This window comes from Syzygium oleosum, unplaced genomic scaffold (assembly GCF_021117445.2).
Source record: "Syzygium oleosum isolate NSW1041296 unplaced genomic scaffold, Sole_v2.1 Sole_v2.03, whole genome shotgun sequence".
In the NCBI taxonomy this organism is placed as follows: Eukaryota; Viridiplantae; Streptophyta; class Magnoliopsida; order Myrtales; family Myrtaceae; genus Syzygium; species Syzygium oleosum.
In genome coordinates, this window is record NW_026607487.1 from 2,651,004 (window position 1) to 2,670,428 (window position 19,425).

At 38.5% G+C, this 19,425-nt stretch overlaps 2 protein-coding genes across 3 annotated transcripts in view; both read left to right on the top strand.

The window, feature by feature from the left end:
• Positions 1-19,425, top strand: part of LOC115662822 (disease resistance protein RPV1-like) — a 207,020-nt gene that overhangs the window by 109,378 nt on the left and 78,217 nt on the right. The window contains exons 7-9 of one of the 2 annotated variants that reach the window (XM_056309531.1): positions 385-1,192; positions 1,664-2,768; positions 5,043-5,252. In XM_056309531.1, the coding sequence (XP_056165506.1) occupies positions 624-1,192; positions 1,664-2,768; positions 5,043-5,252 (1,884 nt within the window). In that variant the 5' untranslated portion in view covers positions 385-623. Of the gene's footprint in view, positions 1-364; positions 1,193-1,663; positions 2,769-5,042; positions 5,253-19,425 lie in introns of both variants that reach the window. The other variant, XM_056309532.1, reaches the window with a different exon arrangement.
• LOC115662566 (disease resistance protein RPV1-like) overlaps positions 1-19,425 on the top strand; it is a 242,019-nt gene that overhangs the window by 5,823 nt on the left and 216,771 nt on the right. The gene's annotated exons all lie outside the window — the stretch shown is intronic.

Below are 19,425 nucleotides of genomic sequence, written 5' to 3' on the forward strand. Positions count from 1 at the left end.
TTTAATATTTAAGCTTTAGTTAATTTTATATATGAACTATGCCTAAAACTTGAAACCCACCAAATTAAAAACGTGATTGATGGAAATTTCCTCCAATTAGGAAAGTGCACGCATCTAGAGGATGAGGTTTATTGGGCAATAATTAATTGGCACTGGGATTAAACAGAAGGCATTGTGAAAATGAGGTTCCTACATAATTTCAATATCTTGAAATATCATAGATGTGCGTGAAGTTACATAGTCGTTCGAATGTGTTTTAAGGAAGTTTACTAATTACACTTAAATCTGTTTAAATACTTGAATGTGTTTCAACTATGTGTTTCTGAACAAGTAAATGATGTGGGCTTTTTGGGGGCCTCTTTAGGGCCGCCTTATCTTCCGCAGTGAAACGACATCAGCTTACTTAACTGAAGGCCGCATCTTCATTACCTATCTCTTTCTCAAGAACACGAACCTTCTTCAGCATTGCCTCGGAGAGAAATAAACCTACACGTTAGTCAGAGTGGACCAAGCCAGCAAAGCATTTGCAGAAAAGCATCCTAAAAGCATCTTTCGGTGTTCATCAATCCTTTTGAGCAGCAGAAAAGCATCTTTTCGTTTCAACTTTCCCCCCTCAGATCGCCATGGACAAAGAGTTGAGTCAGGGAAAGGGAAAGAGAGCAGAGGAAGAGAGCATTGAGGGAGCATCCACTTCTTTGTTCATCTCTCCGGTACTCACAGGACAAGGTGACGATCAATACGACGTATTCTTGAGCTTTAGAGGCTTAGATACTCGCAAGAAATTCACCGATCATCTCTACCATAGACTGGTCAGTGCAGGGACTGTACCTTTTTCCGTGTTCAAGGATGATAACAGCATCCCAATTGGCGAGGAATTTGGTTCACAGATTCTCGATGCCATCTCACGATCTAAGATTTCGATTCCCATCATCTCCAAAAATTATGCTACGAGCAAATGGTGCCTCCGTGAGCTCATTCATATGATAGACCGTAAGAATAGCATGTCACACATAGTGTTGCCAATTTTTTACGAAGTGAAACCATCGGATGTGCGGTATCTAAAAGGAAGTTTTGGGGAGGCGTTCCGTTTGAGCCAGGCGTGTTTTGAGGAGAAGGATATCAAGGAAGGGCGACAAGCCCTTAATGAAGTCAGTTACTTAAATGGATGGGAATCTGAGAAATTTGCCGACGGGTACTTCACTCAACCTTTCTTTTTTCGATTAGTAAGTTTTCTTCTTCGCGCAGAACCGATAAAATGTAGATGAATTACTTTCACTGCAAACTCAGAAAAGATTCCCAAATTGTCCCAGTAAACAACCATAATGCCTCGAGGACGACAAACTCTAGCACTACCCAAGATGTCCCTAAAAACTAAACCAACGGCCCCTAAAACCAAAGCATCCCATAGTGCCCAAGAATTTTACATTTCCCGCCGGTACAGAGCCAAAAAACAAAGAAACGACAATACCTCCAGCCAATGGTATCAATCACTAAACAATAGGCCTACAAAGGACTCCAATGCTCGGTCTTTCGAAGCTTGATCACCACCAGATAAAATCGACCTCCTATAACCAATAAGTGTTAGCTCAATTGATAAGGATCGAATACTTTGCATAGACTATGTCTAAGTTCATAATCTCACACTGTTTTTGTTGTTTGACAGGCATGAGGGAAAATTAATAGAACGTGTGGTCGAAACTGTTACAAGTACGTTACAGAAAGATTTTCAGCTGGATGTGAGTAAACAACTAGTTGGACTTGAGGGTCATCTTGAGGAAATTATGAATTGGATAGATAGTCCTTCCATCCATGCTCGAATGATTGGAATTTATGGCATGGGTGGGATAGGCAAGACAACTCTTGCCAAGCACATCTACAATCAACTCTCAAATAAATTTGTGCATGTCAGCTTCCTTCCAGATGTTGGAGAAATTACCAGACGCCACGGTATTATGTATTTACAGAGTCAACTTATATCGGATATACTACATAGCAAAAGTCAAGTGTCTAGAATTGATGATGGAATTAACATAATCAAATCTAGATTCAAAGGAAAAAAGGTTCTCATTCTTCTCGATGATATAGATGACAAGAATCAACTACATGCACTGGCTAGGGAACAAAATTGGTTTATGGCAGGTAGCATGATCATTGTTACAACTAGAAATGCAGGCGTTCTTGATCAATCTGAATTCGAGGGAGTCTACAAGTACGAATTGAATGAATTGGATCAGAAGCATGCTTTGCTACTGTTTAAGAGACATGCATTTCGTACAGACCATTCTTCGAGGGACTTTGAGCGTATATCTCATGATATCATATCCACCATGGGTGGGCTTCCCTTGGCACTTGAGGTCGTGGGTTCATCCTTGTATAAAAAAACGAATCAAAAAGTATGGGAAGATGTGTTGAAGAAATTAAAAAGCGAACCACATAGAGATGTCCAAAAGATATTGCGAATAAGTTATGATGCATTAGAAGATGGACATAAGCAGATTTTTCTTGATGTTGCTTGTTACTTAATTGGCAAAAATAGCATATTCGCCACGTACATGTGGGAGGACGATGGGCTTTATCCAAGTGAAGGAATTGAAGAGTTGAAGTCGAGGTGCTTAATTAAAATTGGAGATCATGGTTGGTTTGAGATGCATGATCAACTGAGAGATCTTGGAAGGAGCATTTTTCGCGAAGAACAACGGCTTGACAAACGTAGCGGACCATGGGACAACAACTACAAGGGAACCGCAAAAATACTATGCTATCGAGGGGTAAAATATGGCACTCCTTTTTCTCTCCCTCTTATTTTAATATATTTAATCTAATCTATTCTAATATTTCATTTAGCATCTTCCTTTCTAGGAAAAATATTTTTGTAAACATCCATTTATGTCCATCATAGATTAATTGTGACAACTAAATAAATATAAGTATCTGAAGGATGAAAGAGTTAAATCATTTGATTCGATTTCATTGATATAAATTACATCCGTAAAAATTTAATTTACAATCAATTTAATAACCTTTAACTCCAAAATATACACTATAAATATCATTTACTAAAAGCATGCAATTGTCATATCTAGTTGAAAATATTGATAATATGAAGGACTACAATAATGAATGAAGATGAAGTATAAACATCATAGATCATATAAATGAAGATTTCCTGGTTGAAAGAAAAAAAAAAAGATGGTATGTGCCAATTATAATAACTGATAATTAATTCAAAGCAATAAGTTTCGAAAGAATTTCACACTTATCACATATGCTTGCTTTTTAGTACGGCCGAATGTATTGGTGGTGCTTCTATGATTTACGAATCCAATGTTTGATTTTTTTTCTCCATTTTGATTTTGAAGATACCCATCCGTCTACTCTACTAGTTATATCTATCTCTTTTCATTCCTATTTCATCTTAATAAATAAGATAGCAAAAATCCCCTTAAAAATATTTTTAGGAAAATCTTACTATTTTTTGAGGTTTTATCACATTAACCATGCTCATTTCTTATAACAAACATTTCTATCTGCCATAAGTTGTTTTATATTATTTATATTTTTTGTGACAATGCCTCTTTTGTGCCAAAAACCGCTAGACTAACTTGACTATTTATAAAAAAAAATAAAACTTGACTAAAGAGAGGAAATGTCGTGCTTATTATTATATTAATATATTTGTATCCATTATATATGATTTTCAGCATGAAGCTAATTTTTTCAACTATGTTTCTCTTTTACTTATATTGTCAATGTGATTTTATTATTATATATTGTCCATCTGGATGCCTCATAGGCTCATGACTGATCAATGGCCAGGAATTAACCTTAGCAATTAACTAAGAGATGTTGGGCAAAGGAAACAATTTATAGTCTTGATATAATTTGAAATAGTTCGTTGCTATGATTTAAATCGCACTCTTTTGTTGATCCAATAACTTCTTAGCATTAGCAAAAAGAGCACACCATACAAGTATTTGAAAAATGAAAAAAAGTCAAATCCATTTTGAATAGACAGAAACATTGAAAGATGATAATTAGTATAGAAAAAAAATATTAAATGATTGTATGACACGAGAGATTTTGATTTTACTTCGAAAAATGAAATACTTATGGGACTAAATTTCAATTGTCTCAACTATTTTAAATATGATTTTATTTATTTTGTTATATCCTATGTCTTTAGTTCATTTTGATGAAATATATGCAAAAACTTTTGACAAGGTTTGAAATCCCCTTTCTGTATAGTAGATTTTTTTAATGTATTACACAATATAGATGATGTACAAGTGAAAATTAAGAAAGATAGCGTGAAATTATGATTACAACAATTTAGTGACTCTTTCTACTAACAAACTTAAGAGAAATAATACCCATCGTAGGTTTTTCAGCGGTTAATATATAAAGTAGAGATAACGAGAGATGAGTCAAACTGTAAAAGTGGATCAAACCAACCAAAAAAGCAATTCTAACCAATTGAACTTTTGGGGGAAAATAACGATATTATTATTAAAGTGAAACAAAGCCATATGAGTTTTTTTTTCACCATTTTCAACTTATCAAATTATCTGTTTTAGCAGGAACGTTAAACATTAATGTTTTGACTTATAAAAGCGACTTTTTTTTTTCGATCCCTGTCAAAGTGGACGCGCTACAAAATTTGAAAAAAAGAGAGCCAAAGATAAAACATCAAGGTGCATTTGCCTCAGTTGTTTTAAAGCAAGAACTATTTTTTTTCTTTATTTTCATGTCATTTGTTCAAATTTCTAAAGGCCGTCAAAAAAAAAAAAATTAAACGTGATTTCATGTGTCGATATTTATATACGGGAAGGATGGCAAGATAATAAATCGTGCGAATCCAAGATTTAAAAAAAAAGCAAAAAAGTAAAAAAGTAAAAAAGTAAAAAAAAAGTCAACTCAGAGACTCCATGGATTGATTTGATATGTAACTGGGAATTGAAAAGGATTCCGTCATTTTCTTTGTCCCGTCCAATTCCTTCGCCCATATCCAGACGCACTCAGATGAACAATTTTAAAACTTGCAGGGACGCTGCTGGTTCCATGACTTGATGGGGGGAGCTTCAATCGGAGACTCCAACGAACTCCTTTCTGAAGTAAGATGGCTTCAGTGGGAGTTCTGGGAAGACGATCCGCCTCTTCCGACGGCCAGTTTGCATCTACCGAACTTATCGGTGCTGGAATTATCATGGTGCAGGTTCACAGAGGATTGGGAAGGATGGAGGAGTTCATTCATGGTAAGATTGGGGGGAAAAGAAAGAGACATCCTCCCTCTCTCTCCGTGATTTAAGATGGGGTTTTGTTTTTGTTTGGCCGATCCCCCACTCATTCTTTTGACAGCTTTCTTCTCCTCTTTTTTGTGTAGACGGCAAAGCGGCTACTAGTTCTTGACCTTAGCGGTTGCGAAGGTTTAAGATGTACTCCTGATCTCTCGGCTTTCACGCAGTTGAAGATCCTCACCTTGAGATATTGTCAGAGACTGGAGCATCTCCACCCTTCTATTGGCAAACTCAAGAGCCTCGTTTCCTTGGACTTGACGGATTGTGGAAGTCTCAAGGAGCTACCAGAGGAAGTGGGCGAATTAAAAGATTTAGAAGAACTTGTATTAAATGTATCTGGTATTACAGAGATCCCTACGTCTATTGGTTCTCTAACGAAGCTGAAGAAACTGAGTGTTGAACGTTGTAGGTCACTGAGAGAAATCCCTAGCTCAATTGGGGATTTAAAGAATTTGCAACACCTGTACTTGAGTGGCTGCAAAAGTCTAAAGAAGCTACCAGAGGAAGTGGGCGAATTAAAAGATTTAGAAGAACTTGAATTAGGTAGATCTGGTATTACAGAGATCCCTACGTCTATTGGTTATCTGAGGAAGCTGAAGAAATTGAGTGCCTACTGTTGTAAGTCATTGAGAGAAATCCCTAGCTCAATTGGGGATTTACAGAATTTGCAATTTCTAAACGTCCTTTGTTCTCCGCTTGAAAAGCTTCCCAATTCTATTGGGGATCTTTCTTCTCTCCAGCGCCTTGAGCTGCGTCGCTGTGACAAGCTTCGGTCGCTGCCACGGCTTTCTAGCCTAATCCACCTAGAAGAACTCCATCTTTGGGAATGCTATCTACTTGAAGACATCCCCGAGCTTCCCTCGAGACTCTTGAAACTCTGTATTGAGGATTGTGGTAAGCTGATATTGCTTAAGCTTGACGGATTGAAGAACTTGGAAAAGTTTTCAATAAAAAGTGCGATTCAATTGAAAGATGGACCTTTCACAATCAATTGCCCGAAACGATTACACGCTGCAGATTGCGATAACCTAGTTGAAATTCAGGGCCTTGATAATTTGGAGCTCTTAGAGGGCATATCTATATATTGCTGCAATTCCATTAAAAGGCTTCTCTGTGCAGAATCACAGTGTTTGAAGGAATTATGGATATTCATGTGCAACAATCTAGTCGAAATTAGAGGTCTTGATGGTGGGAAGTCCTTAGAAAAGTTGGATTTTGGAGGATGCGAATCAATGGAGATGTTGCCAAATTTGACGGGATGTGAGAAGTTACGATCTCTAAATGTTCGAGATTGCAAGAAACTTACTCAGCTTCGGGGACTTGAAAAGTTGGATTTAATTGATTTGAATATTTCTGGTTGCGACTCATTGGAAGCGATACCGAAATTATCTGGAATTTAGAAATTATGAATTAAAGCTGTTTTGCGGCTCATGGAGTGATGTTTCCTCAACAGAGGTAAATTAGCAGTGAACAATCATTTTTCTTCTGAGATTCATGACCTACATTTCATCACTATCTTCTTTTGACAAGAAGGTTTTCCATCACAGGTTCTGATTCTGAACTATCCTAGATTGCTAGTCTTACATAATTGAAGGAGTGGGGAGTTGGTCATAGAAGCTGACATGATGCTTCAGCCAAGATCAAAATGTAGACCCAAATGTCAATAGAAGGCATAGTAAGATTCTTCATCCTTGAATGGCCAGCGTGAGCGAATAGAGTAAGGCTTTTCTCGAAGTTCTCTTTGTTTAAAATGATTTGCTCCACACCAGGTATCTATTTGATTGATTTTGGAAACTCTGAATTTGCCTATGTATAATTGCTGTTAATTACGTTATAGCAATGTTTTTCGTTTATCCTTCCATTGGCAGCTTCTGAAGACTGCAAACAGATAGCAGCTCGTGAGACAAGAATGAAAATATCAACAAAGGTAAACGAGAATTACCTAGTGATTAGCAGTTCCCCTATCGATAAACCCAGGATTTGAAATTTTCATCTAGAGGCCGATGAACTTCTGCTACTCATTATTGTTTACTATGCCCAGAATTTCCCAATCTCGAAAGTTCATATTTCTTTGAAAAGAATCCTTGGCTATTTTCAGTTCCTTTGTGAGTTCTTTTGTATGTCAAATTTGACTAATGGTAGATGTCCTGTTTGGGACAAACGCCTTTCGATTGTCCGTGATGAACGAAAACCCTGTCAAGTTTCTTATTATTCCCTTGATGTCCTGCATTAACCTTCTCAGAAGAGCATCACTTCCCAGTAAATATGATGAACTGAGCTAAAATAAAATTCAAGGTTCAAGTATTACTGGCTGGTGACAAAAAAAAATGTTAAAGTAGTTTTAGCTAGTCTGTCATATATGAATGTAGACCACCCTGACATTACCAGTAGTCAAACTGTTGTTTTGAAAGATTATGAAGCAAGGTAAACTGTTGCTGCTTCTATGACAGGTTTGGTTGGTCTATGTAATGATCTAGGCTTACTTTGGGACTTCAATTCAGTTAACTGTATCGATGACCTTTTGCATTAACCAACAATATTTTGCCCATCTGTGAAACAATCTGGGACGAGGAGCTCAAGAATTTTCTAATTAGTTTGCATCCCGTTCGACCCTATTGTTGTCATGGAATCGTTTTATCACATGCTTGATCTAAGTCTAGCTAACTTGGCTGAGGAACTTCAAATTCCATGCCAGAGACTGATCAAAATGAAGAAGATATATTTTGTAGGGGACCCATCAGCAACAGCTGAGGACCATCTTTCGTGCCAACCTTGAAGAGGCTCGTGGGCCAACTGGAGTGTCTTGAGTAAGTTTTGATGCTTGTGAGGATCCAAAACACTTTATCTGGTCTCAACAAGCACATACCTGAATGATTTTAAATGTTGTATTTTCAGTTGAGTGCTTTTTGTATGCTCATGAGGTTCAACCTCTCTATTAATCAAATATGTAGCTGCTGATTTTTTTGTACGTCACCCTGATGCAGAGGTGTTTGATGCCTTTGCATTCTAATGTTATCACTCCTGAACTCGATGAGGCTCTGCAGAAGGAGGTATGCACTACTAGTCGTACCATAACAATGAAACAATAACCTGTGTGCTTATACTATATGAGCTGTGGAATTTCACCTGAAAATCAGTATGCAAGTATGCATGCGGACAATCTCCTCCATTTCTATCAGTTTATCATTGTGATACTATCCTTTGAATGTTGTCATATAGGTTTCTGATTTTTTTAATTTGATAAGCTCAATTCTCATGTGACGTTGACTTTGTAAAGTTGAAATTCACCTCCTAGAAAACTATCCTGTATTGCTGATTTTGCTAATGGGATATTGGAAAATAACCAAGTAACAAATTCATCTTTCTGTTCTGTGTTTCAGGCACTTCACCTTTTTAGCATAATTTTATTGACCTCAATTATGTTCCTAAACATAAGCAAGGAAATTGTTGCTAATTGCTTATGTATCCCAAGCCTATTGTTTTCTTTCTCATTGGCCAGCTTATGAGGCTTATGTTCATTGCTGTCCAACTGCGATTGGGGCAAATGATGTTTGTGCATTCGTGCCTTATCTTTCATGGTGTATATTGTGATGCTCCGATCTCAGTTATCTTCATTTTATGATAGTTAGTAAATCCTATCCTTCTTGTGTAGATTCAACCTGCATTTCATAAAATTCAGAGAGCAGCCCCAAACATCACAGGACGGAGATGTGGACAGGAATGAGATAAGTCACGAGATGTTACGGAAAGGCGTTCCAAAGTTCTTTGCTAATGGTGCTTATAATGTGCTCCATGTTAATAATCTTCATAGGATTCTTGAGATAAAGGGACCTCTTCTAATGTGGTGTAGTAGTCCTCTGCAAGCTTTGGCATCATGCTATTATTTAGCGAGGGTCAAATTTCAAAACGCTTGCAGGAGGACCGCATGTGCAGGTGGTTCTGTATGTGAAGTTAAGTACAAAGTCGTTTTTGTCAACAAGATTACCGTTTAGATGTGGACTTCAAGCTGTGAGAGACTTCTTTCATGGAAAAAGCTAATGTCGTGGAATCATTAAATATATGTGAATTGCAAGCAAGATTTTCAGCGAAAAGGTTCCCAAAAGACTAGTTTCTCGTTTAGAAGAATTTTGAGCACAAAATAAAAGTCTTCGTTAGCGTACAATCATCTCTAGGAATTCGGAAAGTTCATATATTGACATTTTGCAATCACTTTAATTGTATAATCTCAAGCTTGATTCCTTTTTCTAATGAATCTATAAAGCAAAAGGAACAAAGCCATACATTTTCATACCTGAAACCAAATTTTCATAGGCATTATCTACAGTTGAACCTATTTCAACGGGTAGATTTCAAGGGGAACTTGTGCGGAACTCGGAATCGCTCATCCTTATTGTCTACTTGAATTTTGACTCAATATTTTCCGGAGATCAAGACAAGGCGAAGTAGCTTGTTAAGCCAAGTTTGAATCTTTAAGTACTAAATCATAGACAATGCAGGTCACTAAAACAAGTTTGAATCTTTGAGTACTAAATCATATACAATGCAGGTTGCGTTCACGAATCAAAACACTAATTAAACATAGCAATCGTGAAATATTTTAATTTTGAGAATATTAATTAAATATAACATGAGAAGAGTCGCAGGTAAAGTCAATGTATTGATTGTATAATTTATTACTTAATTGCTCAACCAACGCCTAGGCATTTAATCCAAAGGGCAATGGCTTTGTCTTTGGTTGCTCATACAACATTAGTTACGACCTTATCGACCGAATTGATTTGAAGTTGGAACATGAATCGACCGGATGATTGGATGAACGTGTTAAAACGATTGAACCATTTGGTTCTGTTCATGGTTTTCCCCCTTTTTCTCTTCCACTTTGGTTTCATGGTAACGATTTGCTTTGAACTTGTTTATAAAAGTTCTATCACATACGTCAAGATCCTATTAATAACGGCCATTCGAACAATAACCATGTAAGTTTCAAAAGGACAGGAGAAGGTTTGCTTTGGTCTCTTTGGTTCTCCCCATTTTTTTGTAACTCCGTGCTTGACGGAACGGTAATAAAAATATGAAAACTGTCCTCAAAACAGAACGGAACTATAGAAGTCCTTTCAGTTCATTTAACACCAACGAACTGCACAATAGAATATACAGCTTCGGTAGTTTGCCATATGATGAATCCTATAACGAAGAGGAATCAAAATAGACAAATTGAGGAAATTAGGGGGTTAAATAACCCCAAAAACGGAGGCTTAAACAAAATTTGGCCAAAAAAAAGTTCTAAAGACCGAAATCGACCACGAAGTAGATCTAAACGTCAAATCCTACAAAGAAAGCAATCTTCTTATTTTGCAATCAGCATCATGTAGTTGAGAAAAGAGCTTACTGAAAAGAGGAGAAATTAGCAGGTTAGACAAATTTTACTTTGCAAGGGAATGCATGCATGCATGCCGAAACATGTTGCAGAAATTCAAAAGGTAAGGAAATTAAAAAAAAAAAAACCTTCCAGCAAATATAAATATATATGAATATCACATAAGAGTCATCTCATTTTCCTATGTTTTGAATGCTAGAGATTGACGAATGAAACAATGATTCGAACAAACATTATACAGGAAAGATCGAACATTGTGGCACTCCTCTGAATACTTAATTGACATTAGATACATATATAAGATGATAACCCAATAAACAAACCTCTCTGTTTCCTCTTGACTGATTTCATCCTTCTCTCTAGATGATGATAAGCATGATATTCTATAATTTTTACGTATTAAAATCAACGCACAAAGCCCAAGCAATTGCACTTCAACCATTGGAACCATCGGAACCCTCATTTGAAAGAAGCCTTGAACTTGTCCTTGACTGTATAAAGCTTGTATCTGGCCACCCTCCTCTTCCTCCTCTTCCCTGGGTCATTCCACCACAATGGTTTTATCGACTTCTAAAACATAAGAAACAGGCAAAGGCCAGAGTCCATTTCGACTTACAACATCAGGTTTGTCTATTCCCATCCCAAAGGCAATGGTAGCACATACAATCTGGACCTCTGTAGTATGCCGTTTCTTTTGAACAGCTACTCTTTGACGGGCTACTAATCCAGCATGATAGCACACCATCTTTACACGGCACTTTTCATTCAAGTATTTTGTGACGTCAACACATTCACTCTTCGAAAGACAATATACTATGCCACAAAAATCAGCAAAACGATTCTGATTCTGAACTATCCTACATTGCTAGTCTTACATAATTGAAGGAGTGGGGAGTTGGTCATAGAAGCTGACATGATGCATCAGCCAAGATCAAAATGTAGACCCAAATGACAATAAAAGGCATTGGTCATCCAGTAAGATTCTTCATCCTTGAATGGCCAGCATGAACGAATAGAGTAATACTTTTCTTGAAGCTCTATTTTTTAAGAATGATGTTTTCCACACCGGGTTTCTATTTGATTGGTTTTGGAAACTCCATATTTGCCTACATATATTGCTGTTGGTTACGTTATAGCAATGCATTTAATTTATCCTTCCATTGGCAGCTTTTGTAGACTGCAAACAGATTAGCAGCTTGTGAGGCAAGGATGAAAATATCAAACACAAGTAAACAAGAATTCCCTAGTGATTTACAGTTTCCCTCTCTGTAAACCCAGGATTTGAAATTTTCTTCTAGAGGCTGATGATCTTCTGTCACTCAATATTGTAAACTACACCCAAATTTTCCCTGTCCAAAATTCATATTTTCTTTGAAAAATCTTTGGCCATTTTGAGTTCCTTTGTGAGTTGTCTTGTGTCAAATTTGACTAATGACATATGTCCTGTTTGGGACAAACGCCATTCGGTTTTTCGTGATAAATGAAAACCCTATCAAGTTTCTTAATGTTCCCTTTATGTTCCTCTTGAGCCTTCTAAGAAGGGCTTCAATTCCCAGTAAGTATGATGAGCTGAGCTAAAATAAAATATAAGGTTCAAGTGTTTCTGGTTGGTGATAAAAAAAAATGTTAAAGCAATTTTGGCTAGTCTGTCATATATGAATGTACACCCCCTTAACATTACTAGTAGTCAAACTGTTGTTTTGAAATATTATCAAGGAAGGTAAACTGGTGCTCGCTTACTTCTGTGACGAGGTTTGGTTGGTCTATGTAATGATCAAGACTTACTTTGGGACTTCAATTCAATCAGCTGTATTGATGATCTTTTGCATAATTGGACAATTTTTTGCCCATCTATGAAACAAACTAGGGCAAGGAGCTCAAGAATTTGGTAATTAGTTTACATCCCATTTGATCCTATTGTTGTCATGAAATTGCTTATCACATGACTGATTTGGGTGTGGCTCACTTGGCTGAGAAACTTCAAATTCCAGACTTGAGACCGATCAAAATGAAGAAAAGGGATTTTGCAGAGGAAGCATCAGCAACAGCTGAGGACCATCTTGCGTGCCAGCAGTAAGACAAGTCATGTATTTTTAACATAGGTAAATAAGCAGTAAATTATCATTTTTCTTCTAATATTCATGTCCTACTTTTCATCACCATCTTCTTTTGACAAGATGGTTTTCCATGACAGGGTACTGCACTTTCCTGAATTGCTAGTCTTACATAATTGAGGGAGCAGGGTAGTTGGTTGTAGAAGCTGACATGATGCTTCAGCCAAGATAAAAATGTAGACCCAAATGTCAATAGAAGGCATTGGTCGTCTAGTGAGATTCTTCATCCTTGAACAGCCAGCGTGAGTAAATAGAGTAATACTTTTCTTGAAGCTCTCTTTTTTAAGAATGATTTGCTCCACACTGGGTATCTATTTGATTGATTTTGGGGACAAACACCTTTCAATTTTCTGTGATGAACAAAAACCCTGTCAAGTTTCTTATTGTTCCCTTGATGTTCCCCTTAAACCTTCTAAGAAGGACATCAATTCTCAGTAACTATGAGGAGCCAAGGTAAAATAAAATTCAAGGTTCAAGTGTTTCAGGTTGGTGATAAAAAAAATGCAAAATTAGTTTTGGCTAGTCTATCATATATGGTTTTAGACCACCTTAACATTATCAGAAGGGAAAATTTCAATTAAGGACCCCAAGTGGGGTCCTTTTCTCAAAAGAGGACCCAAAGTGAACAAGGTAATAAGGACTTAAAGTGTCCAATCAGTCCCAAATAGGGGTCCAAAGTGCTCAATTCGTCTCAGGCAAGGGCCTGGGTTCACTGGCTGGCGAGCACAGTTACTGTTCTGGCGACCGGAACAGTACATTTCATCTCTATTTTTTTTTTCTTTTTCTATTTTTTTTTCTTCTCTTCCCTCCGCCAGCCATAGCCGGGGCCGGTGGAGGTCGCCGGCCTCAGGCAAGACCGCCCTCGCTGGCGTCGGGCGAGGGCCGCTCTCGCCGGCGTCGGGCGAGGCCGCCCTCGCCTGGGCTGGGCGAGGTCGGCCTCGCCAGTTGCCTGGCGAGGTCGAGCCTCGCCAGATCTGGCGAGGGCTCAGCCCCACCGGCCGCTGGCAAGGCTTGACCTCACCGGCTGCCGGCGAGGCCGGTCTCGCCCGCAACGGCAAGGCCGGGCTCGCGGGACGCCGGCGAGGTCGAGCCCTCGCCAGATCGGCAAGGGCTCGACCTCGCCCAACAACGGCGAGGTCGAGCCTCGCCCGGCTCGGGCGAGGGCTCGCCTCGCCGCAACGGCAAGGCCGGCCTCGCCTGCAATGGCCACGCCGGCCTCGCCCGACCCCGGCAAGGTCGAGCCTCACCAGATTTGGCGAGGGCTCAACCTCGCCGGCGTCGGGCGAGGCCGGTCTAGCCCGACGCCGGCGACCTCCGCCGGCCCTGGTTATGGCCGGCGGAGGAAGAGAAGAAAAAAAAAGAAAGGGAAAAGGAAAAGGAAAAAAACAGAAAGGAAAAAATAATAAAAAATAAAAAAAATTACTGTTCCAGGCCGGAATAGTAACATTCTCGCCGGCCGGCGGGTATTTTGGCAGGCCGGCGACCCAGGCCCTTAATTGAAATTTTCCCTTATCAGTAGTCACACTGTTGTTTTGAAAGATTATCAAGCAAGGTCAACTATTGCTACTTTCATGACAGGTTTGGCTGGTCTTATGTGATGATCGAGACTTACTTTGGGACTTCAATTCAATAAGCTGTATTGATGACCTTTTGCCTAATTGAACAAATTTTTTGCCCTTCCGTGAAACAAGGTAGGATGAGGAGCTCAAGAATTTGCTAATCAGTTTACATCCCATTTGATCCTATAGTTGTCATGGAGTTGTTTTGTCACATGACTGATTTGGGTGTGGCTAACTTGGATGAGGAACTTCAACTTTCATACCTTAGACCAATCAAAATGAAGAAAAGGGATTTTGCAGAGGAAGCATGAGCAACAGCCGAGGACCATCTTGCGTGCTAACTTTGAAGAGGCTCGTGAGCTAACTGGAGTGTCCTAAGGAAGTTTTGATGCTTGTGAAGATCGAAAACACTTGATCTGGTCTTAACAGCACATACCTGAACGATAGTAAATGTAGTATTTAAAATTGAATCTGCTTTCTGTATGCCCATTATGTTCTACCTCTGTCAATCAATTACGTAGCCGCTGATATTTTTGTATGTTACGCTGATGCAGGGTTGTTTGATGCGGTTACATTATAATGATATCACTCCTCAACTCGATGAGGCTCTGCAGAGGGAGGTATGCACTAACAGGATCCTCCATTTCTATCATTTGCATGTCGTCATATAGGTTTTTGATTTGATAAGCTCAGCCTCATGTATGCGGCATTGAATTCGTAAAGTTGAAATTGACCTCACAAATTATCCCGTATTGCTGATTTTGCTGATTAGATATTGCCAATAACCAAGTAACAAATACACCTTTCTGTTCTGTAGTTTAGGCACTTCACCTTTTCAAGATAATATTATTAACATCAATTCTGCTCCTAAACACAAACAAGGAAAGTATTGCTAATTGCTTACTTCTCCCAAGTCAGTTGTTTTCTTTTTCATTGGCCAGCTAATGAAGTCTCTGTTCAATGTGTTCCTACTGTGATTGGCGTAAATGATGTTTAGGCATTTGTACCTTATCTTTTAGGGGGTAAATTTTGATGCTATGATGTCGGTTTTTTTCATTTACTGATAATTAGTCAGTGCCATTCTTCTTGTGTAGTTCAAGCTGCATTTCATGAAACTCAGAGATAGTCCCCAAACACCACGGGATGGAGATATAGGCAGGAATGAGCTATGTCATTATGGAAAGGCATTCCGAAGTTCCTTGCTATTGGCTTTTATCATGTGCACCGTGTTGTTAATACTCTTCAAATGATTCTTGATATAAAGTGACCTCTTCTCATGTGGTGTTTTAGTCCTTTGCAAGCTTTGGCATGGTGCCAATCTTCAGCAATAGCCAAATCACAACTCGCTTGCATGAAGACCGCATGTGCAGGTGGTTCTATATGTGTAAGTTAAGCATAAGTCATATTTCCTCAACAGAGGTAAATAAGTAGCGAACAATCATTTTTCTTCTGAGATTCATGACTTACTTTTCATCACTATCTTCTTTCAACAAGAAGGTTTTCCATGACAGGGTCCTGTACTTTCCTAAATTGCTAGTCTTACGTAGTTGAAGGAGTGGGGGAGTTGGTCATAGAAGCTGACATGATGGTTCAGCCAAGATCAAAATGTAGACCCAAATGTCAATAGAAGGCTTTGGTCATTTAGTAAGATTCCTCATTCTTGAACAGCCAGCGTAAGCGGAAAGAGTAACACTTTTCTTGCTGCTCTATTTTTCAAGAATGATTTGCCCCACACCAAGTATCTATTTGATTGATTTTGGAAACTCCAGATTTACCTACATATATTGCTATTGGATACGTAATAGCAATGGTTTTCATTTATCCTTCTATTGGCAGTTTTTGCAGACTGCAAACAGATTAGCGGCTTGTAAGGCAAGGATTAAATATGTAACATAGGTAAACAAGAATACCCTAGTTATTTGCAGTTTACCCCTCGGTAAACCCAGGATTTGAAATTTTCACCTAGAGGCCGATGATCTTCTGCTACTCAATATTGTAAACTGCGCCCAGAATTTCCCTGTCCAAATTAAAAAAATCCTTGGCCATTTTGAGTTCCTTTGTGAGTTGTCTTGTGTAAATTTAACTAATGACATGTCCTGTTTGGGACAAACGCCTTTCAGTTTTTTTGTGATGAACGAAAGCCCTGTCCAGTTTCTTAATGTTCCCTTGATGTTCCTCTTGAATTTTCTAAGAAGAGCATCAATTCCCAGTAAGTACAATGACCTGAGCTAAACTAAAATGTAAGGTTCAAGCATTTCTAGTTGGTGAAATAAAAAAAATGTTAAAAGTAGTATTGGCTAATCTGTCATAAATGAATGTACACCCCTTAACATTACCTGCAGTCAAACTGTTGTTTTGAAATATTATCAAGCAAGGTAAACTGGTGCTACGTCTATGACAGGTTTGGAAAAGTGAAAAGAGCCCTTCCCAAAATTTATACTCATTTGGTTCGAGCAAAAAACCTTGAAGGTATATCTAATTGGTTAATAATCAAACTCTACCACATCAAATTGTGGTCACCAATCATGCATTCAAGTTTCAATGGAAGCAATTTCTTGGATGCCACTCTCAGATATTCTTGTACCATGTACTAGATTATAATGGTGGATTTTTGTTAGTTAAAAGCTACTCGCGAGGTACCCATAGTCTGATTCGCTTGTTGTCCACTCAAACTTGGACTCAATTTTTACATAGCACAAAACAAGGCCAAGTAGCTTGTTAAGCCAATTTCGAATCTATAAGTACTAAATCATATATAATGCGGGTTGTGTTAAAATACTTGTTAAATGTACTTAACATGAAATAATTTAATTTTCAGAATATTGATTAAGCGTAACACAAGAAAAGTTGCAAGTAAAGTCTATATATTGACTGTGTAGATTATATATTTAGTTGCTTAATCAAAGGGCAATGGCCTTGTGTTTGACTACTCGTGGAACATATCACAACCATATCAACATAATTGACTTTAAGCTGGAAAATTGTGAATCCATCGGATAATTGGACGAATGAGTCGAAGCAATTGAACCAATTAGGTTCTGTTCATGGGTTTTTCGCCTTTTTCTTCTACTTCAATTTCATGCTAGCAATTTGCTTTGAGCATGTTTTTGAAGTTCTATCACATTTTATGTCAAGATCCTTTAACAGCCATACAAACAACAACTACGTAAGTTTCGAAAGGACAGAAGAGGTTTCACTTTATTTTTTTGGATTTCCTCAATTTTGTAACTCTGAGCTCGACGGGACGGTATTAGAAATATGAAAACTGTCCACGAATCACATTGTAACTACGCAAAGCCTTTCGGTTTACTTGTCACCGGCACATGGCAGTTTAGACTATAGCTCTTTGGGCAGTATACATTGCCATATGATGAATCGTACGAGGAGAAATCGATATAGACGAATTGAGGAAATTAGGGGTTTAAAGAAGCCCAGAAATAAGGCGTAAACAACATTTGGCCAAAACAAAGTCCTAAACAACGAAATCAACCCCGAAATAGATCAAAACGTCAATCCTACAAACACAAGTATTCATCTGATTTTGCAAACAGCATCAATTTTTTTTTAAGAAAAAGAGCTTACTGAGAAGAGGAGAGATGAACAGATCAGACAACTTTCTTTACCCAAAAAAAAAAAACAGATCAGACAACTTTGCATGGGCATGCATACAGAATCCTGTTACAAATAAATAAGAAGGTAAGAAAATTAAAAAAAGAATCGGCATTTATAAATATATACGATCATCACATACGAGTTGTCTCATTTTCCTATTTTTTGAATGCTAGAGATCCATGAATGAAATGACAAGTTGGACGAACGTAATACTGGAAAGATCGAACATTGTAGCGCTCTTTTGAATATTTGATTACCATTAGATACATATAAAGATGAATATCCAGTAAACACAGCAAACCTCTCTGTTTCCTCTTGACAGATCTCACCCTTTTTCTCTCTTGATGGAGATGAACACGATATTCCGTAATTTCTACTAATTAGAATCAGCATGTGATGCTCGAGCATTTGCACTTCAACCATTGGAACCCTTGTTTGAAAGAAGCCTTGAACTTGCCTTCGACGGAATAAAACTTGTATCTGGCCACCCTCCTCTTCCTCTTCTTCTTCGGATCATTCCACCACGACGCTTTTATCGCCGACCCTCCTCTTCCTCTTCTTCTTCGGATCATTCCACCACGACGCTTTTATCGCCGAATTCTTCACTTTGTATACTTTGTGCGGGGGCGAAGTGGGTTTGAGCATGCGAGGCCGGGATTTGGCTACGTACATTGGGTTTTGGTTAAGAGTTTGGATTGTCATGATCTCTACAGTCCGACCAACTCCATGGGATCGGTAACTCGGCGACGACGGGTCCATCTGTGTCCTCACTCTCTCTCTCTCCCGGCCCTCCCTCGTGGCCTCTCCCCTCTCTCAGACGAGAAGGATTCTTTTTTCGGAGAGAGAGAGAGAGAGAGAGGGGTCTCTCTAATGTTCTGAGATGGAGATGACAGCAAACAGAGAGGTGGTTTTTTCTGTTGGGGATGGAGACTTTCATGTAAGAGAGAGAGGCGACCAAGATTTGGACATTCTATTTTTAACATTGGGATATAAATGCATGCAATTTTGTTCTTTCTTTTGAAATTATGATGATGCTTTTATTTTGGTAAGTGAAGTTAGAGGTTACATGCCATGCGGCGAAGGCTTCTGTATCTTTGATATTAACCCGTGATGCCACCAAAATCGGCTTCAGAGGCGAGACGAATTCGTCCCAAACCTACATTCACAAGGTTCATCAGGTGGATGAAATTTCAATTATTCAAAAATCAAAGAAAGATCCGCAACGATACTCATCTTAAATCAATGATAATGATACAAGACCTAGACCAAATCCGAAAGGAAATTAATGTGATCATGCACATACCTAAATTGCAGTTACTTTTGGTTTCGCTTGTCCCTCTTTTTGGTTCTTCCCATAGCCAGATACAACACGCTTTGTTTCCCCAGAATCGCTTAGCTAGAGATCTGGAATGCGAACGATAGGCATGGCGAAGGCAACTAACAGCGCAAGGTGCAATGTCTGCATAGAT